Source organism: Ictalurus furcatus, chromosome 3 (assembly GCF_023375685.1).
Source record: "Ictalurus furcatus strain D&B chromosome 3, Billie_1.0, whole genome shotgun sequence".
NCBI lineage: Eukaryota > Metazoa > Chordata > Actinopteri > Siluriformes > Ictaluridae > Ictalurus > Ictalurus furcatus.
Window position 1 is genome coordinate 890,766 of NC_071257.1, and position 27,386 is coordinate 918,151.

A 27,386-nucleotide genomic window follows, 5' to 3' on the forward strand; every position below is an offset into this window, starting at 1 on the left:
GGAAGTAGGGCATGAAATTTAACCGGCCAGGTGGTGCTCGCTAAAAAGATTATTCCCCTCGTTAATGAATTTATTCTGAGCGCTATGTGCGACAGGTCTCATGTCATTTCTTTCCCATATAACGTTTCTACAGAAATGCTCAATCCCTAGTGGCAGGAAGCAGGCGAGAGGATGATTACGCGTGTTTTAAGGACAGACTGCGTTCACATTCGGTCCAGTGGGTGGTTTTTGTTGTTGTTTTTGCACACGGACTCCATCCAGGACGAGATTTCACAGTCTGAGCAGAAAGCTAATTCTATGAGTGACATCTCAGAAGAAATGCCTGGAGCTGCCCCAGCCCAGCTCTGCAGTATGTGTTCTTTAAACATTTAAAGCCTATAAGACTTCTTCAGTTTTCCCCTCAAGGGGCTCGATATAGAGTACGTGTTTTCCTACCAGAAAGGGTTCGAAATAGAAACGTTCTAAGACGATGAGAAGGGTGGACCGGGCAGCAAGACTTTTGTTGGGTTTTTTTTTTTTACATTCCTGACAGGTTCTAGGTTTTAAGATGAAAATAACTTGGAGTTTGTACCACACACTAAGACAGTAACGTCTAAACATTGGGTTAAACATGCCTTTCGGTGTACAGAAAGCAGTTTAGCGTATAAATGATAAAAAAATATATATATGTATTTCATTGAGCCGAAACGTTTTCTCAATGTTATTTCCAAACGTAATCTGAAGCTCATAATTTGAGCTGAAATAAAAAAAAAACAGGTGCCAAGATAAATGAGCGTCGCTGAGTCTTGCGTATGTTCGGCGAAATTAGTTTAGCACTCGCAAGCTGTAGAAGTACTACGCTAAGCTAGCTGAGTTTATCCAGAGCGCTATCGATCGAAGTTATTTTCAGATTCGTTTCGTGGAATAAGTGGATCCTCAATATCCGACACACAACCGCGAGTCAGCTATCAATGTAGAAAATCAACACTTGCCTGTAATTCATTTGCGTAACTCTGGTGAATATCGGAAACTAACATTCGTATTAGCCTGCTAGCTGTAAATGTTTATCCCCGAGTTAGCTAGCTAGCTAACTTTGATTTTTGATTATGTGAACCCTCTGTATACGTAGCCATCAATGATTTCCTAATTACGTGAGGAAAATATTGGAGAAATAGGAATCCGCTCGTGATCACAGACTTCTCACGACAGCATTGGCTAGCCAGCCAGCTAGTTCGCTAGCTAATGACAGAGCTAGTTGTTGTTCTTGTGTCTGTGTACAGCTTGCTCTGTTAAGTTAGTCTGTCAAGACTGTTAGGAAAGGATATCGCTAAAACATCACGTCCACGTTGTTTTTATTTGCTCACACTCGTTGCTGCCGAAACAAAGGAAACGTCGATTTTTACGCTACACAGAGTGGCGACCTTTGAATCTGCTGCACATGCACGTTTCAGCCAGCAGGAGGCAGTCAGGATCATTGAGTAAGCAGGTTTTTTTTACAACTTGTTCTCTTCTGCATTGGTCCTGCTAGAATGCTAGTTGCGCTAGTTGACCTTTAGTCTGTCAGTAAGTCAGTGAGTGAGGCTAAACATTCGGACTGTCTTGGACAGCATTTTATTTTCGTAAAATATGAAGTGTCCTTTTGTTACAACATGCACAGTATCATTCATATATCACAGGGTGTTTTTTTTTTGACGTCATGTAAGACTCATGCACATTTCAGACAGGGACGTTAACTTTGCTTGCTATGGTTCTTTTTTTCCATTAAAATGCAAAAGCCACTGTTGTTTTTTTTTCTTTTTCCGTACAATATATAGCATCGTTTGCAGTTTTACGTCACACATCTCGGAGGCAATCGGAGGCAGAAGTCAATTTAGAAACACCGACTTGTTTTTTTGTTTTTTTCATAAAATATGTAGCGTGTTGAACATTTTATGATAGAATTCAGTCACTGAGTCACTTTAAGGAACTGATTCTTGCTACTGTTGGGGTTTTTCTCCTGCAGTTTGTTTTTTTTTTAAGATACGCTCCTCTTCTTCACCGTCCTGCGTTCGCCGGTTAGCATCGCAATGTGCGAGTCGCTCCTGGAAACCCTGAGCGTCTGGTGTTTGTCCGTTCCCTGCCCGAGGGTCCCGTGCAGCTCCATGAGCTCGAGCTTGTGTCTGGCTGCAGTCTCGAGCACCTTCTGCTTGTTGTAGTAGACGACAAAGTTGTTGATGATGGGGTGGACAGGCAGCGCGATAGCTACTACGCCGCACAGGAAGCTGAGTGCTGCGTTGCACCTCCCCAGCGCTGTCTTCGGGTACACGTCCCCGTAGCCCACCGTCGTCATGGTGATGATGGCCCACCAGAAGGAGTGCGGGATGCTGCGGAACAGTGTCTCCGGGTGGCTGTGCTCCATGGTGTATCCGAGTGCCGAGAAGACAAAGATCCCAACACCCATGTAGGTTAGCAAGAGCCCGAGCTCGGCGAAGCTGCGCCTTAGCGCGTACGTCAGAGTCTGAAGTCCAGATGAATGGCGTGCTAGCTTTAGTATGCGTGCTACGCGCATCACGCGTAACGCCTGCACGGCCCGTTGGACGTCCGTGAGGTCCATCGCAGCGGTGGCACCGAGATGGGTCAGAGCCAGTACGATGTAAAACGGCGCAATCGCAGCCAAGTCCACCATGTTGAGGAAGGACAGGACGAAACGTGTCTTTTCAGGAGCCGAGGCAAAACGCAGTCCGTATTCCAACGTGAACCAGCACACGCACGCCGTCTCGATGGCGTCCAGAGTCGGGTGTTCGGCCACGTGGCCGTCTGCGTCTTGCACCTGCAGCTCTGGAAGCGTCGCCAGACACATCACCAGCGAAGACGTGAGCACGAACAGGAAGGACGCCACTGCGATGGCGCGTGCCACCCAGGACGACTCCGGTTTCTCCATGAGCCTCCAGAGAAACTTCCGGATGCGTTCGGACCGGGTCGCCAAAGGCCCTCCATCAATGTCCAGGTCGTCCAGGATGGCCTTGACCTTATCAGCTATTTCAGCCAGCTCTTCCTCCTTCTCGCGCACGTTGCTCTTGCAGCACTCGTCCAAGCAGCTCGAGTCGATCCTCCAGAACTCCATTTCCTTCATGAAGCACATCGGGCAAATCCCCTTCTTCATGTGCACCTCGCCGAAATAATACACCTCCACGATGCACTTGAACGAGTCCGGGTCCCGGTCGAAGTAAAACTCCCCCTTTGCCGGCTCGTAGTCGTCGCATAACGAGGAGATGGCGTCGAAACCGCGCGTCGTGCTTCGCGCGAGCTCCGCGAGGCGACTCTCCGGGTAGCGGTCCAGCATGTCGCCGCGCAGCGCGAGCCTCACGCCGCCCACATTCACGGCGATCTGCTCCTCCGCGCCGTCGCGGTACCCGGGCTTTGGTAACGTCCACATCGTCCGGGATTTAAAACATGTTTGAAGACAAAAGCGGATAGTTTTCTGCTCCGGTAAACAGAAATGTCGCGTCAGGACGTGGAGGAAGTGCCTTCTCTCTGCGCGCGCAATTTGGCACTGCGCTCCGTGCGCGCCACTCAAGAGCGCGCGCCGCTTGGACTCTCTGAATGCGACTATGTGTGTGTGTGTGTGTGCGTGTGTGCATGAGGTGCCCCCCCCCTCCGCACAGCGCAACCCCCCCCCCCTTCTCCCCCCCCTCAGCCTACCTTCACGAGCGTCTCAGACCTCCCTCTCTCATAATTATGAAGCATTATAAAGAACATTATTTAACTTTAAATATATATTTGTAAATTTAGATAAATGCTCACTAATGCTGAGAGTGCAGCTCAGTCAGAATAATCCTCTGATGATAATAATAACAATAATAATAATAATAATAATAATAATAATAATAATGATAATATAAAGTGCATTGCATTTATTGATAACAGTAATACTTGAGAGGTTATTGAACTTTAGCTGATTTAGGGCGTGCACCTTTACAGTATAGACTTCAAAAATAATAAATAAACCTCAGTCACTTACATGCAACAAGTTACGAATGATCAAAACACTGTATGTGTCTTTAGTTTTCTGTAGAGGTTTACACTTTTGATTATATATACATATTAATATGCACTTTATAGGATATATAATATCCAAACTCTCACATCTGTGTATCAGACCTTAATGTCCCCGAGTTCATCGACCCCTTTAGCGCGTCATCATCTCAGGATAGTTTTGTGTCTCCATCTAGTGGTAAAACACTGTAATTACAGAAACTTATAAGTAGTAGTACTAGTAGTGGGTGGTGTCGGTAATAGTATTAGTATTAGTGGTATTAATTGCTTCTTTTTCCCACTGAAGATTTAAAATTAATTGATATTAATTGAATACATTTTCACATAGGCATAAACAAGCGCTCTGTAGTCTGTATTTTTCTCTGTATGTCGCTGGAGTGGCACCGTCAGGGCTGCATCCTGTACCTCCTGTACCTTTAGTATGTATCTTTCACCTTTTAAAAAAATTAAGGTTAGACTTTAAGCTACCACAAACACCTTCTTTTTAAAGGTACAAGGTACAAGGAAAAAGTCAGTCTGGTGCCATTATTTCTGAGAGTGTACATTTTTCTTACATATTTGTTCCTTTCAGTTAATTTGGGTATTTTTACATGCATGTAGCTGCGCATGTCAGTAATTATTTATTTTTATTTATTTATTTTTTACATTTATGATTGCTTTTTATAATGCAAAAGTATTTTTGCACCCATAGTGCACGTGACTTCTGTTTACTCACAGTCGCGCGCTTCTCAGCTGATCTTCATGAACTAATAATCTCTGCGGAGGCCTGAATTTCCCACTGAAAAGCAAACAGAAAGAAATTAGGAATGAGAAGTGGAAAAAAAATACAAGGATGTACGGTGGGGGACAAAAGTCTTTTCTTTTTGACATGTTATACTATCAGCAACAACCTGAGTGAAAAGTAGAAATATTTACATGAATCTCAGAATTTCTGAGTGCATAAAAACAGCGAGCGAGTTGTACCTGTGCACATCCGCCTCAAGAGGGCACCAGATCTCCGCCAGTGGCTTTAGATCCCCTAATGAACAAGACAAACGCTCTCATGGGGAGAGAGAGAGAGAGAGAGAAAGAGAAACTTATTGAGATGATACTGAGTGGACCTCATGTTGTTAAACTACTGTAATAAAAATCAACCTCAGTTAAGGAATCTCATCCAAGCACATCATTTTCTGCAGAACTCGCAATATACACACAAAAAAAGCTTGTAAAAGCTATCTATCTGGCAACCCTGTAACGCTATGTTAATTCGTGTTGATGTATGCAGAGGGCACCATTGCATCATGTATTCTTAGGTATGATTCTTATCTCTTTTTTCGGAATTGTGGGACCAGGAATCAGGCCACACTGTCATCATCTACACTCACACTCTGCTGTTTGAATGAATGAGTGATACTTATATCTATTATTGTTATTATTATTATTTGCACCGATCAGCCATAACATTAGAACCACTGACAGTGGCACCTGTAGCGGGGTGGGATATATTAAGCAGCAACTGAACAGTCAGTTCTCGAAATTGATGTGTTGGAAGCAGGGAAAATGGGCTAGTGTAAGGACCTGAGCGACTTTGACAAGGGCCAAATTGTGATGGCTAGACGACTGGGTCACAGCGTCTCCAAAACTGCTGGTCTTGTGGGGTGTTCTTGGTATGCAGTGGTTAGTACCTACCAAAAGTGGTGAACCGGAAACAGGGACCTGGGTTCCCAAGGCTTACTGATGCAAATAGGGAGCGAAGGCTAGACCGTCTGGTCCGATCCCGCAGATGAGCTGCTGTAGCACAGTTTGTTGAAAACCTTCCTGAGATAACGTTCAGTTGGAAAATTACTGTAGTAAAAATCAACCTCAGTTAATACAGAACAGCCAAGCACATCATTTTCCGCTCAACTTACACCAAAGGCAACTATCTGGCAACCCTGCCAGCAGTAAAACTGTGTTAAACGGTGATGATGTTTGCAGAGGGTATCATTGCATCATATACTGTGATTCTTAAAGCACTCAGGCCACACTGTTCTCATCTACATCCGCACTCTCCTGTTTGAATGAATGAATTATTGTTGTTGTTGTTCCTCGCAAGTAACCAAACCCTAATCAATCAGTACCATCTGTCACACATTTTTCACAACTTCTGACCTTTGAGGTCATGACCTCTCACTGGCATTCTTTTGTGTGTGTGTGTGTGTCTTTTCGAATTAAATACTTTTCACCAGCATGTGGTGTACTTTTGTCTGGCTTTAACAGTGGTCTTATTTTGTATTATTTAAAAAGACACACTATATTCACATTTCCAGGTGAAAGATGAATATTAAAAGGTATTTTTAATGAAATGGCGCCACATCAGTTATGAAAGTAGCTTTATTTCTGAGAAATGGTGAAAAATATAAACAAGTTAGACAAATGACTCCAAAAGGGAGGCACATGGTGGCTTAGTGGTTAGCACGTTTGTGTTAACACCTCCAGCGTTGGGGGTTCGATTCCCACCACTGCCCTGTGTGTGTGTGTGTGTGTGTGTGTGGAGTTTGTGTGTTTTCCCAGTGCTGTGGGGGTTTCCTCCTCCAGTCCAAAGACATGCATGGTAGGCTGATTGGCATGTCTGAAGTGTCCATAGTGTATTAATGGGTCTGTGAACATGTATGTGATTGGTGCCCTGTCAAGGGTGTACCCTGCCTTGTGCCCCATGGTCTATCTATCTCTTTATCTATGCTCGCTGGGATAGGCTCCAGGTTCCCCGTGGCCCTGTAGGAAAAGTGATATAGAAAATGGATGGATGGACTCCAAAAGGACATCGAGTTTTCCTGCAGCCCAAAGCCTCGACCGCTCTACATTTTCAGTTAACAGTAGCTTTACTTTGAAAACTAATTGCAGTCCATTTACAAGTCTTAATGTAAGTTTTCCTTTTTTTCCCCCCCTAAGAAACAAGTTAAGGTTTCTTAGTTTCTTAGTTCAATGCTGATATAATCAGAGTATACATATACAGAAAAGGAAGAAGAGGATGGAGGTCTGGCTGTTGATAATTGCTTGACCTAACTATGAACAGAGTATTATTGTGTCAGAACAGGGACAGAGACATTCTGTGTATTCAGATAAGAACAGGCTGGACAGACAGAGAGCACGACGAAGTGATCTAGAACCACTATCACTCACAGAAGACCTCAAACAAAATTTAAAAAAGTGTAATCTGGCAATATTTTAGCTATGATGTCCTCAGTGAAGGACACTGAAGTCTCAGAGGTGGACCTATAGGCTATATAGGCTGGTCCTACACACGCAGTAATAACAACAACAATAATCCTTTCTCACACAAGCCACCAAAAGACTCCAGAATCTGGCAACACCGGGGAAAGGAGCTACGAGCCCGTACCCAACGACCCGATTTAAACCTGCAAGCTGCGCTCGAGCGGAAATTTCCGACGCCGCTATGCGTCTAGAGTTCCGAGTTCGGGATTCCACCCTGATGCCAAACCACGCCCACTTGTGAGCGAACCCACGCGTTCGGGGCTCCTGATTGGACGAGACGAAGGCGCGTCTTGCGGCCTCATCAGGGAGCTATAAAAGGCGGAGGGCAAGGCGATGAAATATTTAACTCCGGTTTCGGGGGCAACGGCGCGACTTCCATGTCGGATTTTTATTGATATTTATTTCTTTATATTGCTGTGTGTGTGTAGATCGGTTTATTTACGTGACAAATGCGTGGCTCCTCATGAATATGAGTGAAGCCTAGATGATCCATCTAGAAGGGAAAAGGAGGCGTTACCGAGTTTCACAGTTTCAGCATCCGCTAGGGAGACTACAGGGGATTAGAGATTAGACCTCAGAGTTGGGAGTTGTTCTTGGGGAATCTTTTATTCCTTCGTTTAGCCTGTGTATTTATTCCCACGCAGTCGGTCACCCGGTATGGCAGTGAGAGGGCCGCTGTCGCGCTTGTTCCGGTCGGTGCTGAGCTCGTGCTGCCCGCAGAGCCGCGCTCATCTCTCCGTGGCTATCGTCGGAGCTCCGTTCTCCAAGGGACAGGTAAGTAAGGGTGTGCCTATCGGAGAAATAAAGTCGAGCAAGAGTGAAGCCCTGCGTGACGTCACAGAGATGTGATGTGATGTATTTGTGTTGTTCAGAAAAGGAGAGGAGTGGAGCTCGGACCCAAAGCCATCAGAGACGCCGGAGTGGTGGAGAGGCTGGCCAGCTTGGGTGAGTCCGAGAAACGGGCTCATATTCCAGGATTCAAGAGTGGGGTTTTTTTTTAGAGAGAGAGAGAGAGAGAGAGAGAGAGAGAGAGCAGAGAGTTCACATTTGGTGTAAAGTTGATGGTGTGTTAGAGTGCACGTGCGACAGTGTGAGTCACGTAAACTCCGGATGCGTCATTGCCATTTCCTATTATCCCTGCACCGTGTGTGTGTGTGTGAGAGTGAGAATGAGGGGGGTCTGTTCTTTTCTTTAATTTTTTTCTTTTAGAACTTAAACTTGGTGTCCCAGGTACAAATACCAGCACTTGCTGCACCTGTTTAGGATACTTTTTTTCATACCGAATGATGACGTCATCACACATTGAAAAGTGTTTCCAATTCAATGCTTCTTAAAAGCTCTTCAGCGCGTGTGTTCATGTGCGACGGCCATATTTCACTTTTGTTTCAGCTCAGGAGGGTGTGTGTGTGTGTATGTGTGTGTGTGTGCGTGCGTGCCCGCCCGCCCGCACAGGGGGTAGCATCTGTAGCCTATGCGTCATAGCGCGGTTGCCAGATCGGGCGGTTTGGGCCTGTCCGCTCTGCTTTGGGTAGGGTGTTACAGTCGTGACGTCATATGTGAAGGTACACTTATGTAGCTGTATAAGATACAAACGATTTAAAAGTAACCCAAGTGATCCTCGAACAAGTAGCCTGTTACAGTCGCTAGGGCAAGGGTTAGCAAACAAACAAACAAACAAACAGTTGCAGACTCTGTTATAATCACAGTGGAAATATTGTACGACTATACTGTGGTCTGTATATGACTATATGTACGATTACCAGGCGATTTAAGATACATAATTGGTCCAAAATGACAAGGAATAACACACATTTGTACTCTGTTGAGCACGTTTTGAGCGGCGGTGAAAACCTTCGACAACCCTGACGTACGCCGAGCCAGACTCCACTTCACATTTCCATTTATTTGCAACACGCTCATTTTAATAGCTTAAACACGCACCGCTGTCCTCGTCTATTCCTGTCGGGATGCAACTGGAAAATCAAGGACATCGTTAGTACAGACACGTAACACAAAACCAGCAAACAAACCCTCCTAACACACCCACCCACACAAACACACTGACACACACACACACCCCCACCCTACTCCCTCTTACGTTGTTTACCTCATTCCTGTCATACACCACTGCAACATGAGTATTAGTGGCCAGAGGAAGGACAAATCATTGAAACAGCTCAACATTGTTAAGATGTTCCTGGATAACTCGTGCTGCATATCTGATGTAATCAGAGCCACATTGCGTGCGAGAATGTGTGCAGAACCGGTTGACGTAAAGACGTGTTGAAAGACAGGGAATATTCTGTGAATCATCTTTTTAATGATTTCCATAAACAGACAGGGTTTATGGTCTGGGGCAATTTGAAACGATGTTTTCGCACTATATAGCATCGTGCGTACCACAAATCATTTCAGTTAGGGAACCGTTTGCGTTTCAGCTCTTGAATTAGACCTAATTTTAGCCGAGTAATTACCATACCAGCTACATTTAAATCCTGAAAACTACACATCTGAGATCCGATTTACGTCTGATCTGAAATTATGGTTTCGAATACAAACCGTTCCCGTGATTGCGGTGAAACGCCCGTTCATTTCTGGCTCAGTGGCACTTTGTCACTTCCCAAGTTCACCCCCGGAATGTGCAAGTCACCATAGTCTGGTTCTCGGCAAGCGTCTGCTCAGCTGGGGAATGGATAAACATTGCGTCGTGCCTGTAATCCAATAGCGCAGGCTATCTTAAGCGTGAGCTGCTTTTTCCATGGTGGCATGACCTGCTTTGGACCTCTTTTAAAGGGAACAGTCACTTAAACGAAGCCTTTATTTTATTCTTGAGACTTTATACAACATGAAGCAAAAAAAAAAAAAAAAAGATGAGTCTCGTCACATTAAGGCTTAGCATGCTCATGAATATATTAGCGGTGTGTATTAGATCTGTTTACAACACGTGGCAAGGACGCACAAGCAGCCAAAACCTCCTTTTCTCATAACGTGTTGAAAATTACAACGGAAAAGATGCCGGACAGGTAAAATCACACGGTGGTTGTATTTGGTATCGGTATGAACTGCACAAAGAACAGCAGTGCGTCAAAACTGGGAACTTCTGAACCACGAGAGAGGTCAGAGGTGGGCAGTAATCACCTTGAACCAGCTTCGTGCACGTCCAGGCCATCAGAACTTTCAAAAAGCCAGACCCGAGTACACTCATCGCTCATTCGATGCCTTAACCAAGGCTCTGGCATTCGAGTCTATTCCTGTCCGGATGTAAAAGGAACATGGTGGCGCGAGGGGGATGTGTCCGTTCGGATAGGACGAGTAATACGAAACCGGTACCCAAATCCGTGTAACCCTGATCGAACTCGACTCGACGGATTTCATCAAATGCAGCAGCGAACACGCCGCGTTCACACCCCTCACACCGACACCACACACCGACAGACCGCCAAGCCCTTGTTGTTTACCTCGTTCCTGTTCCGCTCGTCAGGACGTGGCCGGTAGTAGCCTTGCTTCGGGATGAACTCCTAGAGGAACCCGAATGGTGCATTGTGGGGATTTAAAACAGGGTGGGTGGAAAATGCAAAGGCAGACAGTCTCTCAAAAAACAAGCTCGAATAACAGTTCTCTGGATGCCAATGAGGAGCGAGCATGTGCTTGGTCAGAGGTGGTGTACAGGAGAAGGTATTTATTTTTAAAATAGCTCAGGGGCTCAAAGTGAGTGATAAGCTGCTGCTGAAAATAGACGCTTACTACAAACTATGCGTTATGCTGGTCACTGCACTGAGCTTTTCAAGGTTTCGTGCATTTCCCTATCTCTCTCTCTCTCTCTCTCTCTCTCTCTCTCTCTCTCTCTTATTTATTTTTCTTTGAATCAAGTAGTTTTGACGTTTTCTTTTTTTCTCTCCAGAAAATGCTGTGCATGATTTCGGAGACCTGAGTTTCGAGCACCTGGAGGAGGACGACCGATTCATGAACGTTCCCTTCCCACGGACGGTGGGACGAGCCAATCAGATTCTGTCGGACGCCATGAGCCGAGCGGTAGGGGCGGGGCATACGGCTGTCATGCTAGGAGGAGATCACAGGTACCTTGTAGTAAATAATAACGATAACAAATCTGATTTAAATCTAGGTGGGTTTACACCACAGGTTGTGGTTACATCCTGGTCATGCACGCTGGAATTTTCCCCCTGCTCTAACACACCAAGGCTCATCAGCTCATCAGCTAATGAGTCAAAGCTGGTGTGTTAAGAGCAAGGGAAACGCGAATGTGTGCATGATGAGGGTTAGGTACTTTAAAGGGAACAGTCTGTAAGCTTTGTGTTACTGGATGCCTTGCAACATCGCGGATTGTTACAGCATGAAGCAATAAAGGAATAATCTCGTTGCGTCGGGCTTAGCAGGCCTAAAGGAAGTCTTGAACGCCGCACAGTAAGGGTGTGTATCTCTTAGATCGGTCCAAATGTTACACCAATACCGTATGTGACGCGGATACACCGGTCACACAAATGCGCAATCTCACACACTTGAAAAAACACATTTGTCTTGCACCACATGTTGATGTACGTTGGAGGAAGTTCCATAATGCCACCACGATGAACGCTACAGAATACAGACGTGTAGTGAGACAAGTTAGAAGGAAGAGGAGGATCGGTTACGGCTTTGAACTGTACGTATAGGTTTGGTAAAAACGGGCATCGACTTGTGACGGTGCAGACCAAATGACAGTTCCTAAGTAATCTTCTCACCACTTATCCACATCTGAAGCGTTTTCTACATCTTTGTCAGTAACGAGCGGGATGAGACGTTACCGAAGCGGTAGCGCCGTGTTGAAGTTTGCGAGTTCAAATTCTAGTGTGAAACAGCCATTTCACTCAGTTAAATAACTGTAACTTGTCCCTGCTCAGATAAATGAGTGTAATATATTCGGTAACAGAAATGAATTGAGGCACCTGTAACATAAAAGGTTCCCATGACATTCTACCTGAAAGTGGCTTTGCGTGACAGCGTCGGTAGCGCGGCTATGTTAATAGAATTCCCTGCACGAAATCCTCTATTGTCCTCCTAGTCTTTCATTATTTGTATGCTTTAATCATCATCCATGACCTCGTATGATAATAGCGCTAACGTACCGGTCTCACCCTTTGCAGCTTGGCCATCGGCTCGGTTGCGGGCCACGCCCAGCAACGTCCGGACCTTTGTCTGATCTGGGTCGACGCCCACGCCGACATCAACACCCCCATGACCTCCCCATCCGGGAACCTCCACGGCCAGCCGGTCGCGTTCATGCTCAAAGAGCTGCAGGACAAGGTGGCGCACCCAGTGCACACCCTCGAACAATTAGAAGCTCTCTATTTTAACACCGCTCAGAAAACATTCGAAAGTTCCAAGACGTAACGCAAACATTTGTCCTGTCCTTGACTGAAACAGTCTGTCTGCTTAAAAACTAACATCTCTCTTACTCTCGTCTTGGTGTTGCACGTAGATGCCAGCGGTTCCTGGCTTCTCCTGGATGAAACCGTTTCTCGCAGCTAGAGATCTGGTTTACATCGGCCTGAGAGACGTGGACCCGGGCGAGCAGTAAGTAGCATGTACTCTGTGGTGAATTCACTGTGATCCAGCATAAAAACAATATTATATAATAGTAATAACAAGACAGCCCAAATTACAATCTAAATAGAGATGCTTTTCACGTTTCTGACACGCGTACGACACGGCAACGAGCTACCGGTCTCGGTTCAGCCACGGAGACGGCTGATAAAAACAGAGCTATATACAAAATATCAGACCGACCTGATTATGCGTCTAATTACACCGGGAACAAACTGCATCTTCCTTCAGTCTACGAGGCCAAGACGGACAGCAAAACAGGCGCATCACACTTTTATTTTAAAGACTTATTCAAGGCTCACGCTAATAAAAAAGTCTCGAATTCTGACTATGCTACAGCCGTCCGTGGCCGGGGAGTCCAGCAGGCGGTGCGGTCTGGGTGGGAGGGATCTTGTTACTCTCTTCCCTGTCAGTCAAAGCAACACTAACCAATCATGGCCGGTCATCTGTAAGCTCATGTATTTGGAAGAGGGCAGTCAGTACGTTCCTCTGAATGTTCAGCTTCCCCGTGACGGGTTGCGTGATGTGTCTTGGAGGAAGGGACTGACCTCCGTGGTTGGGAAAATCGGGTTAAAAATGGTCTAACGGCAACCCTGACTCTGTTGAAGCAGCGATGTGGTCAAGGCAATGATGGAATTCAAGCACTGCCCCTAGGCCTCCATTATAAACGAGTTTGTAGTAAACAGGTTTTGCGGGAAAACAATCGTGGTTAGCCAGCATCCTTTCTTCTGTTGACTTTCTAAGAAAGGACGAGTACACATAATCCCGGCCTGCCTGTACAGACTGGTTTCCAAATACATCATACAATAGTTAGACACTTTAATAGACGTGTTGCGTAAGGAATGTCTGCCTTTGCACCGAGTACAATTATCAAAGACATTAATAACTATTTAATAGCAGCGCCTGAGGCATAAATTAAACGGCAAAGCTTTTTATATATATATATATATATATATATATATATATATATATATATATATATATATATATATATAAAAATGTCTGTGTATATATGTATATATAAAATCTGTCATGACATGTTTCTGTTCACCTTTTCTCTCAGTGTTATTCTGAAGAGCCTCGGAATCCAGTGCTTCACCATGCGGGATATTGACCGCCTGGGCATGCAGAGGGTTATGGAAGTGACGCTGGATCATCTGCTGGCAAGGTGCGCATATTTTTACACACCCACACACTGTATTTTCTGGAGTATAAGATGAAGATGAAGTCAGGTGTTTTGTGACGTCTTTATTGCTAATGTCTAGCTAGTGGACTAGCTTGCTAATGTTGCAAAAACGGAATTAAAGTAAACTGACGCACGTTTACACTAGCTATAGTTAACTCGACGTGACTGCGCCCGAGCTAGCAAGCTAATCTTCCTACCTTGTGGCTAAGTTATCTAGCCGTTATCAATGAAACTCAATATAACTGTCCTAGTTGGCTAGCTAAACTACCCAGTCCTGTGGCGAGTTATCTAGCCGATAGCACTTCAATTCAATATGACCGGGTAGTTAAGCTAAATTTGTCTTGTTCGCTAACTTTTAGTATTCAACCATTTTGTTCTATGCTGGTTAGAACTGCCTGTATATTTGCTGTTACAAAGTTAGCATAAAAATGTACACTTTAAAACTCGCTACAGTTTAACACTCTCTTAGGTGGCTAGCTAGTTGTTAGCATTTAAATATGAACAGTTTGACGTGTGATATGATTTATTCTTTTTTTTTTTAATAGCAGAAGCCATTTGTTTCTACTTTGTTGGCAATGTTAGCTAATGTTAGTTTGATATTAACCTAGAAATGCTTCGCTATGCCGTTTAGTATCAGTTTAGACGATCCAAAAATAAAAGAAATGGCTTTTCACGTGGGTTCTAATGGTATCAATGGGGAACGGTTTATTTATTTATTTGTTTGTTTAAATTGCGGTGGGGTTTTTTTTTTCTTTCTTTCATATGAAGCTAAATGACCTCTAATTCCCTCTGACAGGAAGCGGCGCCCCATCCACCTGAGCTTTGACATCGATGCGTTCGACCCCACTCTCGCGCCAGCTACAGGAACTCCGGTGAACGGAGGACTGACCTACAGAGAGGGAATGTACATCACGGAGGAGATCCATAACACTGGTAACACACACACACACACACACTTTCCGTCCTGTATAAAGTCATAAATACTGAATCAATCCTTAATATAAGAAATATTTAAGGAATGAACTGAGGTATATTTCTGAATATCTAATAAATAAAAACAATGATGGTAAAATATATATATTTTTAAACGGTTGTGTTTCCTCTGTAGGTTTGCTGTCTGCGATGGACCTGGTGGAGGTGAATCCGGCGCTGGGTGCGAGCTCGGAGGCGGTGGAGGCCACCGCCGGTCTCGCCGTGGACGTCATCGCTTCGTCTCTGGGTCAGACTCGTGAGCTGCAGGACACCGAACAACTCGGCCTGTAGAGCCACGGGGACGCGGACACAGACACGGGATTGAAACGCAGACCTGTTTGCCATTCCAAAGTTTAAACACAGTATGAGAAAAAAAACAATAAAAAAAACAAACCCTGCACAACTTTAAACCTTTCAGAGAAAGCGAACTAAAAGAGCTTGGAGTGAGAAGAGCGGCGAGAGAGGGAGAGTGCCCAATCCTCACAGGAAAACGCGCACACAGGCCGATGTATAGCATTTAGCAATATGACTGACGCCAACTAGGACTGAAGGCGCGTCACTTCTGTATACTAATATTTTGTTTAAATGGACTGTTCACTGAACTTATGCAAAAGTTAGAATTGTTAATAAATCTACAATGTGTTGGCTACCTTTAAAGAAAACGTGGGTCTCCGTGAATTTTCCGACATCCTTCCACGAGACCCGCCACGTGTCTCTCTTTCAAACTTTTAACGATTGAATGTTTGTATTTATGAGTGTTTTTTCCTTTCATCATAACAAAACGAATAAAAATTATTTCCTAGTTTGTCATATGGGTGTGTCGATGTCATTTTCACGTGTCGTTAGACCGCAACACGGTTTTACTACAAAAACCACGTACACGTGTACAAGACGACACGTGGGGGTTCCCCCACCCCCCACACCTGCACCAAGCAACAGTAAGAAAACAACGAGGGAAGCGTGTCGGTGTGACGCCGCTTAATAATTCGCAGCTCTACCGACCAGTCGCGCTACATTCCCGCCGTCCTTTTTCAAGATCCATGTCTGTCTGTGAATTTACAGGTCAAAGTTCGCCTGGCACGAGGCAAAAGTAAGCACGATCGCAAGCAAGCGTCGTGTCTTTGACGTCCCGCGTCCTTTCCCCTTCGGTGAATCTTGCTTTTCTGCAAGGAAATGTGTTATTTACGTTTGATCTAACGGGCAGATTTAGCTAAAAAAGCAGGTCGAAAGAGGTAAATAACCGCGTTTTCTACAGCTAATGTCCAAACACGGGCACTTCAGATGACCCGAGGTAATGTCACGCTGGCGTCTTGGCACTGTAACCTGTGAGAACATGCCATCCTGTCTGTACAAGATGTTTTTCAGGCAAGGTGCCCAGACAAAATACCAAGTACTCTGCGGTTAGCCCAGAGAATAAACCAAGCCTACATTAACCATCACACTTGTTATTAGTAATTATGTTGTTATATAAAATATAGTATTTAAAAAAAACAGCATACACACGCTTGACAAACAGGGAGTGTCCTGGCAGATATAGTGCCCAAAGGGGAATTTAGAGTTGGGGAAAATGGGCGTGGCAGCAGGTGGCAACTGATTAGCCAAATGTAAACAAAAACAGTGCCAGGTCGGTTGCCATGGGGAACTGCTTATGTTGCCAACAACCTGTCAAAGTTGTTTTGTACAGCATGTTGCATCAATAACCAGTAATGTTTTGTTACGAAACCTGTTTGGCCATGCCCACTCGATGTCAGGATCAGGATTTGCGTCTGCATATGTGTGTGTCTGTGTGTGTGTGTGTGTGTGTGTGTGTGTGTGTGTGTGTCAGCCAGAGAAGTCAGTAGGTCACAGTGGACCAATACAGATAAGCAGAACGACATTCGTTACAGTACGCTCCTGATAGTGTTGACGCTTTCTGAACGATTAAAACACACACACACACACACACACACACACATATATATATATAAATAAATATATATAAATACACACATACACAAAATTTGATCGTTACATTAGTCAGCTGAACAAAGACACACCCTTCCAAGGACGCTTTAATACTGTATTGGAAAGTACCCTGAAAGGCAAATACAAAGTGTTTCTATTAAATATATCAGGTTTAAGAGGTCAAAGGTCAGCTCTACTGCAGTGTTATCTAATCAGTCAGAAACAGTCAATTTACGCCACTTTTCATCCATCATCGTACCCAGACGGGCGTTCGTACGTTCCTCGCGGACGCCAATTTTCACAGATTTGCCTCCACACACGAGAAAAACAAAGTCTTAAAAAAGCAGCTCAAGTTCCTCCGAGCCTCCGCGAGCCAACGTGACGGGACACGGGAGGTGCCGGAAAACACGTCAGCGTAAAGAGGCCGGTTTCTCCGTCTCACTGCGTCTTCACGGAGAGAGAAAAGGGACAGAAAAAGAAAGACGGGGCGCGTAGGAGCACTCCGTCTCAGTGCCGGAAGAACTTCAGGTACACCACAGCTCCCAGTATGGCCACCTCCATGACGATGATGATCCCCAGCAACAGCTTGTTGGTCATCACTCTGTCAGAAGAACAGAATCGAACAGGAATGAAGTGCACATGTACAAGGCCATGTGGAACCTCAGCGGTTAGTGTGTGTGTGTGTGTGTGTGTGTGTGTGTGTGTGTGTGTGTGTGTGTGAGATGGAGCTTACTTGCGAGACATGGTGCGTATGATCTTTCTGCTGCGGCTCAGATTCTCTCCCGTGTGAACCAGCTGATGAAGAAGAAGATAATAATGATAATAAATATAATATCTATAGCAAATAATATTTTAAATAATATAGACAGTACATTTAATGACAATACATATTCTTGTATTGTCAATTGACAATACCTTCTGTGAAAACCATCACCAACACTGACAGCTACGGATATCGTCCTGTCATCAGTTTATTGCGTGAGTAGATATTATGACGTCATTATTAACAGCAGTAGTAATCTTTATAAAACCGGGACTAATATCGATAATGTGTTTGTAAATATTATTGACGCTGGTTATATAACCCGACGTCATCCGTCCGGTATTTGTGCCCCGAGTGTCTCACTCTGTCTCGGGTGCGGTCGAGCTGCTCTCTCTGCTGCCCGAGCTCCTCGATGATGTCCGTGCCGATGTGCTCGGTCTCCACGGCGATGCGGTGGCTGCGTGCGATGCTCTGCGTGGCGTTGTTCAGAGAGTCCGAGCCCTGGATCAGTAACGCTCGCTGAGCCTGCTGCTCGGTCTGCAAACACACACACACACACACACACACACATTATAGTAGATTATTACAAAAACCTGACAGAATAAACACACTTTTATCTTTTTTCATTTGCTCAAAACCTCCATCATTTTTTTATTTTATTTTACACAATTAACTGACTTGATGTTATTACTTGAGAATGACATTTTTTTTTTTAATTAATAATAAATTTTGTTCATTAGAAACGCCATTTCTTTAAATATGGACAAATAAAAAAGAAAATGATTTTTACAGACGCTAAATAAAAATATCAACACACAGGTTTTGCTGGCCGTTATTTAACAAACCCAACAATCGTGATGCTTAACATGCATCGTAGAAACGTCTTCTGAATGGTGATGCGATATCTTCCATCATATCGCCCACCGCTGATTAAACGATTAAAGGTTTTGGCGCCTTCTGAAAGCTCAGTTCACGTTTCAGCCCATTTCAAAGTCGTGGAGCGTCTCAAAGCTTCGGCAAACGAACGGCGAAATACGAAGCGATATTATAATCTGCGACGGTGAGGATGAAGATGTGTGCTACCGCTACGACATCCTGTTCCTCGTACTCACGCTTCGTTCGTTCTGGGCGGCGTAGATGCTGTACCCGCCGTCTCCCGTGCGCGAGGAGAGGCTCAATCCGGGGTCCGAGGTGTGCATGTGGCGCTGCAGCTTCCCCAGGTCCCTGTGGTACAGCCGCACTTTGGAGGACATGGAGTTCCTGAAGGAGGGCGGGGCGCTGAGAAGTTCCTGCTCCAACTCCTGCAGCTGGGAGAAAGAGACGAGGACCAGAAACGGGTGCGAGAGGACATGAGAAAGAAGACAAAACTGACCAATGAATTCACTGACAGACTGAGGGCTTACATTAATATACAAGTATTTATCTACAAAGCTTGTAATGATGCTCTGCTGCCCCCTAGTGAGCGTAGAGAGAGATGGCAACAGGTTTAACACAGGCGTCACTGTTAAAAGCGTCTGAGGAATCGATCGGGATAAATTGCAAAGTTTGATCGCATTTATTGATGTCCGAATTATGATTTTTAAAATACTAGTCAGTGATGAGTAAAGAGAGTCTGGTGAGGGAACGACATGTGAGAACATGAACTTACAGGTTTCACAATTTTAAACGGGAACAATAAACGGGAGTAAAGTAGGACGCGTGAAATCTCTGTGGCATAAGAGGAATAAAACAAATCGGGATCGCTGTTATCGGATGATTTTCTTACAACAACGCATCATATGCACTGTAAAGGTGTGAGCTTCAGAGAAAAGTCGCCTGTTAATGGTGCGATTGCTCTTAAAGACCCTGTTAGTGCGGTTTGTGTTTATTTTCTCTTTAGCTTTTAGTGCAATCCTTTGAAGAACGCTATTCCTTCTGCGCGTCTATAAACGCTACTTACCAACTCCTGTGCCTCTCCATGGCGCTCATCAAACACTCGCACCAGCTTCTTCTTCTCCTCTGAGAGAAAATGATTCATAAAAACGTCAACAGCTGGAAAAAGCTTACCGCGTCTGCATGAGTGATTCAGTGTGACGAGAGTAGAGAATAACTCTGGGCTTTGCTCTTAGACCAAACACACCAGGCCTGATGTTAAAGAAGTGTGCTGATAAGATCATGTCTCCTCAATAAAAATAAAAACAAACTTAATATATATATATATATATATATATATATATATATATATATATATATATATATATAAAGTAAACTACTACAGTTTACATTTATTACACCACCTGCCACATGGATTGGTCAGGAAGTGTTGATTCATTTTCTATAACAGCAGCTCTGACACTTATTCTATTGATGCGCTCAATACGTCATCGTTTCAATAGTAACAGCTCGTTCACCGGGACTTGTACGGCAGACGCTCCACATAAGCGGTACGTAAATAGGTAAAGATATGACTTTACGTTTTCTGACATCTTCAGGACAAAGGAGCTGACCCTTTTTGTTTGTTTTTTTCTGTAACATGTCAAACTGCATATATATTACCTTATTAACAACAGAGAGGCTGGTGACTGACCTTCCACGACGTTAAATGGATAATCTATAACAAATCAGTACGATATCGGTATAATAAATATCGTGGTGTATCACGTAACCAATTATCGGCACATATCTACAACATGAACTCATACTAGCTAGCATTGAGACGAAGACACCAAGCTAGCTAAGGGTTGTTTTTATATATATAAACAAACCATAATTCACGGTTTACTTTAGGAAACATGGAAAACGTGTTAAATCAGTGTTTCTGTTTTCGAACGGTTTAATATTCACCGCCTTGGGAGCGAGTCACTCGGTCAGAGACCATCTTCAGCTCATCATACAGAGATCTGTACATCTCATGGAGCTTCTCAAACTCCTCCGACGACATGCTGTCGATCTGAAAAGCCTGAAACCCTGTAGTGTGTCCGAAACGATCAGTTAAAGCTGTTAAACACGGGCATTACGCGGAAATCTCCGTTTCTCGCTAGCAGCACTATCACAACATCCCGGAGGAAGGGTTCTTCCGGGATTCACGTAGGTGTCCTACACAACGCCTGCGTAAAAAAAAAAACAACTAAACATTTTAGATTTAAGCACTAATTACATGTTTGTTTTGGGGTTTTTTCTTTACAACTACGATAACATTTCAGCAACATATAAGTTTTATACGTAACTGAACATTTCGAAATACAGAACGGTTCATCATATTTACACAAAAATAATCGAGCAACTCTTAGCCGTCTTTCGCACAGCAATGAATTGTGGGTTGTGTAGTTTTGTTTTTTACTAAACAAAACCAACATTGCTCTGTAATCTGATAAAACTTTGACACGTATAGATCTGCATGTCGAAATGTATTTTTTTAAAAATACATGTATTGATTGACACAAAGCTATATAGCTGATCGAAATGGTTTCAGAGGTTTCTGTAGAACACAAAAGACGGTGCAGATCATGTGATCTGTACAGCGTCAACTCACTTTTAAATTATTTTTGGTTTATATGTGATTCAAGGATTGCCATAGGTTTATAGATTAGCATCCATAATCTGTGATGTGCTGTTTTAATCAATTGCTTTGAGTCATTTTTACGTTGTAGTGAATGTTTTATTCGGACTGTAGCGCAATAACTGTTTTTTTGTTGTTGTAATTTTTAAACTACACTTCCCACAAACACCCGCGCTAGATTAGCTAGTTAACGCACAGTTAATCATTTCTTCTCTAACTAGCTAGCGCGTATCTTCGTTATATTATTTGCTTCAACATGCAATTTCATTATATAATCCACGTCTTTAGCAAACTGTTTCGTTTATTTCCTAGTTGAGGCTCCGAATACCCGGATGAGACGGCGCTATCTGATTAGCCCAGACGACATTTTGACTACGCGCTACCGGCGAAGAAAAACTCCAACTCCCATGATGCTCTCAGCGAGTGGGAGGTTAAACAGCGCACATTATCGCAGATCCCATACCGTGCAAGTACTTACGGTTTATACAGCACGCGCGCTACATTTCTCTTTTTCATTTCCGCCATTATAATGATGATAATGATGATGATTGTCGTGGTGGGCTCCGGGGTCGTGGCGTTAATCCTGAGGCTGATGTCGCCTCACATCAGGTAGGTGCACTGTTATTATCTGACATATTGCTGGAAATATTTAACAGTGTCAGTACATCACAGGCTCGTGCACGAGGAAGGGTATTTAAATGCATCATAAAGTGGTGGTGGTGGTGGTGGTGGTGGGGGAAAAAAAATAATGGTGTCCTGAATCGGCATTCACTATACAGTATAGGTCTCTGAAGAAGCAGAAATACTCCGATTAGGACCTTGTTTAAAATGTTTATTACATGCACAACACAATAGCTCTTAAAAATCCATGTCGCCGATTATATTTTCATACATTTCTAGAGTGATTTTCTTGAATGATCACCATAGTAAGCGCCTCCGCTGAATAGAGATATGAGCCACCTTGGAAACAGACCAATAAGAGCTCTCCGAGGGCGGGGCTAATTATGCATGCGCGGCCTAATTATGCAGAGCGCAATGTGATTGGCTGTTGAGGATCCGCGCGGTCGGACGATCAAGAAGCAACCGTGTAACGGACAGAAAAAAACCCATCAAATTGTGAATTTCTGAACTAACAAACTCTCTAACACAGAGTCCCTGACACAGAGACTTTATTTATGCTCATTTTATCAGTCATGTAGTCATCCATTACGTTTTACTCACAGATTAAACAAGTAGTGAAATTTCATTGCAAAAACTTTGTGTTGTTCCTCGCCCCGGCTGCAGAAGATGGCCGCCAGAGCAAAATTCACCATTTTGTGTGACGTTTTAAAGGAAAACATTACTCTGAAACACATTAAATATCTTTGTATAGAAATGTTTCTGATGCGGTCAGTCGTTCAGTGCCTGTTCGATGGTTGGTGCTGTATTTTCGTTATTCCTGTGACAAGTTAGCGGTCGTGTGTCGCTCTGACGTCACAGGAGGACGACGCTAGCTAAGCGAGAACGGTCAGGTTTCGACGTTTGTGCCCAACAATGAAAAGCGCAAGAGCTTCTTTTCTCGCTCATCTTTTTTCAGCAATACATTAATGAGAAATCCAGCACTGAATAGTGGAGACCTTGGACTCAAAGTCCCAGAATGCAAAGCAGCGAATACAGCGTAGTTGAGCTCAGTTACAGCAGGGACTCGGCTTGACTAGTTAGCGGTCTACGAGATGATTGGCCCAACGATGTTGACTGCACTGTGAGTATGAAAGTTCAAGCTTTGGATGCTGATCTGTTTGAGAAGAGTGAGGAGGTGAGAAAGCACGTCAGACTAAAGGGTTAAAGTGCCGCCGCATCGGCACTGTAGGTAACGTAATAAACTGTTAAGTGAAAATAGACCTCATGATGAAATAGTTTAAAACAACAAAAAATTTTGCTCCAAACCTGTGTGTGAAGGAAATACGCGGCAGGTGGAGTGTGTGTGTCCACTGCACGTCTGGACGGGAAGACGGCGCTGATTACAGGTGCGAACACAGGGATCGGGAAAGAGACGGCGCTGGACCTGGCTGCTCGGGGTGAGAGACACGCAAACGAAACACTATCTGATATTTAACCGACAGCCGATTAACAACGCTCACACAGAAACTTTACTCTAAAACATGGTACTGCTCCGCTGCCTGTTCAGATTGTTGTGGAATCTTAAGTCAGTGTGGATCGAAGACACGGTGCCAGACTTTAATACTGTCTGAACAAAAGTTACATATTGCAGCTTTAATGGAAAAGTTAGCCTAATTTTAGCAAGTTCAGAAAATGTCTGCATATACTTAGTACACAGTCCATGTAAACATACATAGTATTAGTGTATGATTAATTATACTTGTATTATAATATTATAATACGGTTTCCAATTTTATTTTATGATATTTTATTTAAAAATTCATCCTATTTTCAGCCGCTCGTTTAGAATTTTATTGAATAAATGACATGACGGTCGGTCCCTGCTGCTTTTAAACTGTTCAGCTCAAACTCAGATTAAAAGAACTTTACTGATCAGATTCGAGATGATTCTCCAGATTTGGAGAACACCAAAGATTTTGGGTGAGAGAGACTTCTATATTAGCGTTTAGCTACTTTACCCTGCTCGCTTCCGCGCAGTGTCTTGGATGATTAAGAGGAACACGGGAAATTAGATTTGACTCACCAAACTGTTTCTGTAAAATCCTTATAGTATTTGATGTCAGAGTGAGGTTGTTTTTTTTTATCCCACCTGCAGGTGCACGGGTGATTCTGGCCTGTCGAGATGTGGAGAAAGGTGAGGAGGCGGCGGCGGAGATCCGCAGACGTGTGGGTGGTGCACAGGTGGAGGTGCGAGAACTCGACCTGGCGGATACCTACTCGATACGAGCATTCGCGCAGAGATTCCTCCAAGGTGTATATGCGCCCTTGCGTGTTTATAACTAGCACTGAAATGTAAAATGCGCAGTCCTACCCATCATCTGGGTTTCTGTATTCTGCCAGCTAGTTTGCAAACTAGCTAATTAGTGCATTGATTAGTTATCAAGTCCGTACAGTTTCCAAATAAGTGAACCCCGGGTACATATGGAAAAACTGCCCTCAAACCTCTCCTCACGTTCTCTCTTCACACAGAGGTGAGTCACCTGCACATCCTGATTAACAACGCCGGAGTGATGATGTGTCCTTACATGAAGACTGCAGACGGCTTCGAGATGCACCTGGGAGTCAATCACCTCGGTGAGGGAAATTTCCAGCTGATGAGAAGAGTGCATTAAACAGAAAGATGATAGTAATATGGGGGTTCTACTCATATAGAAGTTAATTATTGCATTTCCAAATAATCATTAAGTAACCAATTAGTACACGTAAACTACAGCGTAAAAGCTTAACGAAAGGATAGACGCTAATCAGCGTTTTCCCATCTTAGGTCACTTCCTGTTGACGTCCCTGCTGATCGGCGTGTTGAAGCGCAGCGCGCCGTCCCGCATCGTCATCGTGTCATCGCTGGCGCATTATTTCGGCTGGATCCGATTCCACGACCTGCACAGTCAGGGGAGCTACAACAGCGGCCTGGCCTACTGCCAGAGCAAACTGGCTAACGTGCTGTTCACCAGGGAGCTAGCGTGCAGGCTAACAGGTACACGAGACGCACGATGTAACCATTTACACTACAGTATGACCATTACGCAACTCAGTCTTGGACAAGGTACAGGTCCGAGTTAACGGACATGAACCAGAGTCACTGTTATAACTCTGACGTTGATTATTTTCCTATAACTGCACACGCCCACGTGTTTAATTTCTCTTAAAACAACAGCCGTACCACTTTACAGCTTTACAAAGCGCCGACATTGGAGACTCCTTCCAGAAATGTTACATCTCCTTACTGAAAAACGCCAGCATAATCAACGATCACACACACACACGCACTTTGAAATCTGCTTGTGTGACGTCCCTGTGCGTGAGCGGTTACTATAGAAACGATAACGTATTCGCAGTAGCGCATTCATGTAAACCTGTGACGTGCTCCCCAGGGTCGAACGTGACAGTGAACACGGTGCACCCGGGGACGGTGATGTCCGATTTGGTGCGTCACTCCACGCTGATGTCTCTGGCGTTCGCGTTGTTCTCCATATTCCTGAAAACGCCGCAGGAAGGAGCGCAGACCTCCATCTACTGCGCAGTTGCTGAGGAACTGCACTCCATCACGGGAAAACACTTCAGGTAGGGTGTATTTCAGAAACGCACTGCATGTACACTACCACTGCATAATCTGGCTTCACAATGATAGGCATTAATGGTATTTTAATCTGTGTAATTATTTTTATACCTATTAAGTGTCTCCCCCCCCCCATGATGATAAATACCGAATGTACTGTCCGTGTGTGTGTGCAACCCCAACGTCATATTTTAACATATTCTTTGTGTTTCTTTTCTTATTCTTATTTTCTACATCTACTTTAGTCTATTCTCTTTTTAAAGGGTAGCAATCATTCATTATCTAAGCAATGGTACAAGTCTTGTTCGAGAAATCCGGGTTAATAACTTCATTCCCTTTCTCAGCGACTGTGCTCCAGCCTCCGTCGCTCCTCAGGGCCGCTGCGATGAAACCGCCCGGAGGCTGTGGGACGTCAGCTGCGACCTCCTCGGCATCGAATGGGACTGAGATGGCTCTTCGTTCCGCCGCAGACCCGTCATCACGACCCCGTCACTCAGACGAGCGTTCTGTTCTACCACTTTGCCAAACGCACTTACTACCACTTTAAGCTTACGTCAAGAAACCGGACCTGGGATCCCAGTGTCGTCTCGTTTGTACGTCGCTGTAGGGCGAGCAAAAAATGTCTTTTCCTTGTTAGAAATCTGAACCTTGTTTTAAGTCACGTACATTTCACCTCCTCCCCCACTGCAGCTGCCTAGAATTGTACTGTTTTTATACAGAAGTAAACTTGTTTTTTACTACTGTTACATTCATGACAGGAGAACTGAAATATTTAAATATGTATATAACGTGCAGAAAAACTATTACGATTGGCCACGTTTTCCTACTTTTATTATACGAAGGGTCACATCACATTGTGATGACCACTTGTGGTCTGATCACATTGAACTATTTTCGTAAGGATCTAAGGCGTGAAAGATTTTATAGCCGTTTCCGGGTTGACCGAAAGTCCGGCAGGAATACACACACATTCTGGTATTGCTGTAATTGTGGGGACTGGATGTTCTCAAAAGCACATTAATGTGTCACAAAATTGCTTACTGTTGAGCCATATGGAGAAACCTAGCTGAAAATATCTCGGTGAGATTGGAAGTTGCACTTTTTAGGAGTCTAGAAACTTTTCCTTAGAATTTCTCTCATTTCGGGGTCCAAGCACTTTGTGATGAAACCCTATTGTTTTGTCGTCAGGATTCTTCTGGTCCTTTTCCTTCTCCTTCTTCTTCTTCTTCTTCTTCTTCTTCTTCTTCTTCTTTTTCTGGACTGGATAGTCGAACAGTCAGATATATATTTTACTTTGAGTCTTTGGCTTACACTGAACAGAAAAGCCTTAAGGCTCGTGACTTTGCCTAATATGCAATTCCAGTAATGTTGACCTAATCCTTGCGAATTTGTTGCCAAATCTCAGATGAGTTTAACTATCAAAAGGTTTAAAAAAAAAATGTTGAAAAATTCAATAATATTAATAAATTATATGATTGCTACCAATCTGATAAAATGAAGTTACATTTCGGACCCATAAGTGGGTTTTTATGGACAATGTAGCTTACTCTCTAGAATATCGTTTCTGATATAAATCCTGACATAACGTTTGCTAGCTGTATGAATATGTTTTAGAAATCCTGTTAGCATAAGTTAGCTTGCCGGCGAGAAAGTTCTGGCAAATCAGTTGGGGTTGTTTTAGCTGGATAATATATGACAAGATCCTGTGAGAAATCCGTGCAGGTTAGCCTGCTAGCTAGAACATGCTTAAAACCCTACCAGAAATCCAGTCTTAATAACTCGGATGATTTGATAATTGGACGGGGAAAAAAACAACAACTAACAAGCTTACATACAATAGCCAATCACATTTCAGCTGGTACCGGACAGGCTACGTTATTATTACAACCATGAAATGGATAAATAGTGATACCATAGA

The 27,386-nt window shown here is 44.0% G+C and overlaps 4 protein-coding genes across 5 annotated transcripts; 2 read left to right on the top strand and 2 right to left on the bottom strand.

Annotated features, from left to right (window-relative positions):
- Nucleotides 1-1,416: 1,416 nt before the first annotated feature.
- On the bottom strand, nt 1,417-3,394 carry kcnf1b (potassium voltage-gated channel, subfamily F, member 1b). The gene has a single exon (XM_053620246.1). It carries the CDS (start codon nt 3,392-3,394, stop codon nt 1,994-1,996), a length of 1,401 nt encoding a protein of 466 aa, XP_053476221.1. The 3' UTR covers nt 1,417-1,993.
- A 4,221-nt stretch (nt 3,395-7,615) lies between these two features.
- arg2 (arginase 2) lies at nt 7,616-15,817 on the top strand. 2 transcript variants are annotated; one of them, XM_053620247.1, is made up of 8 exons: nt 7,616-8,022; nt 8,121-8,193; nt 11,150-11,324; nt 12,390-12,549; nt 12,725-12,819; nt 13,913-14,017; nt 14,832-14,968; nt 15,144-15,817. In XM_053620247.1, the coding sequence occupies exons 1-8, from the start codon at nt 7,906-7,908 to the stop codon at nt 15,296-15,298; spliced, it is 1,017 nt and encodes a 338-aa protein (XP_053476222.1). In that variant the 5' UTR covers nt 7,616-7,905; the 3' UTR covers nt 15,299-15,817. The 2 variants fall into 2 exon arrangements, with proteins under 2 accessions (XP_053476222.1, XP_053476223.1); XM_053620248.1 differs by lacking the exons at nt 7,616-8,022; nt 8,121-8,193 and adding an exon at nt 8,234-10,923.
- A 1,223-nt stretch (nt 15,818-17,040) lies between these two features.
- Nucleotides 17,041-20,775, bottom strand: vti1b (vesicle transport through interaction with t-SNAREs 1B). Its single transcript, XM_053620256.1, has 6 exons — nt 20,538-20,775; nt 19,654-19,712; nt 18,827-19,021; nt 18,078-18,251; nt 17,685-17,746; nt 17,041-17,552 (listed from the first exon to the last, which is right to left on the bottom strand). Exons 1-6 carry the CDS (start codon nt 20,632-20,634, stop codon nt 17,459-17,461), a joined length of 681 nt encoding a protein of 226 aa, XP_053476231.1. The 5' UTR covers nt 20,635-20,775; the 3' UTR covers nt 17,041-17,458.
- Nucleotides 20,776-21,027: 252 nt separating this feature from the next.
- rdh12 (retinol dehydrogenase 12) lies at nt 21,028-27,348 on the top strand. Its single transcript, XM_053620255.1, has 7 exons — nt 21,028-21,861; nt 23,191-23,309; nt 24,008-24,163; nt 24,382-24,486; nt 24,677-24,886; nt 25,284-25,473; nt 25,813-27,348. The coding sequence occupies exons 1-7, from the start codon at nt 21,782-21,784 to the stop codon at nt 25,913-25,915; spliced, it is 963 nt and encodes a 320-aa protein (XP_053476230.1). The 5' UTR covers nt 21,028-21,781; the 3' UTR covers nt 25,916-27,348.
- The last annotated feature ends 38 nt before the right edge of the window (nt 27,349-27,386 follow it).

Excerpts from the sequence above, each read along its gene's own strand:
- vti1b (XM_053620256.1), bottom strand. The coding sequence starts at position 20,634 with ATGTCGTCGGAGGAGTTTGAGAAGCTCCATGAGATGTACAGATCTCTG. Across the intron at positions 19,713-20,537 it reads AGTGACTCGCTCCCAAGGCG|AGGAGAAGAAGAAGCTGGTG; the intron begins GTGAATATTAAA and ends ATTTTCTCTCAG. Across the intron at positions 19,022-19,653 it reads ATGGAGAGGCACAGGAGTTG|CTGCAGGAGTTGGAGCAGGA; the intron begins GTAAGTAGCGTT and ends TCTTTCTCCCAG.
- rdh12 (XM_053620255.1), top strand. The coding sequence starts at position 21,782 with ATGATGATAATGATGATGATTGTCGTGGTGGGCTCCGGGGTCGTGGCG. Across the intron at positions 24,887-25,283 it reads GCTAGCGTGCAGGCTAACAG|GGTCGAACGTGACAGTGAAC; the intron begins GTACACGAGACG and ends CGTGCTCCCCAG. Across the intron at positions 25,474-25,812 it reads ATCACGGGAAAACACTTCAG|CGACTGTGCTCCAGCCTCCG; the intron begins GTAGGGTGTATT and ends TCCCTTTCTCAG.
- arg2 (XM_053620247.1), top strand. The coding sequence starts at position 7,906 with ATGGCAGTGAGAGGGCCGCTGTCGCGCTTGTTCCGGTCGGTGCTGAGC. Across the intron at positions 8,023-8,120 it reads CTCCGTTCTCCAAGGGACAG|AAAAGGAGAGGAGTGGAGCT; the intron begins GTAAGTAAGGGT and ends TGTGTTGTTCAG. Across the intron at positions 8,194-11,149 it reads GGAGAGGCTGGCCAGCTTGG|AAAATGCTGTGCATGATTTC; the intron begins GTGAGTCCGAGA and ends TTTTCTCTCCAG.
- kcnf1b (XM_053620246.1), bottom strand. The coding sequence starts at position 3,394 with ATGTGGACGTTACCAAAGCCCGGGTACCGCGACGGCGCGGAGGAGCAG.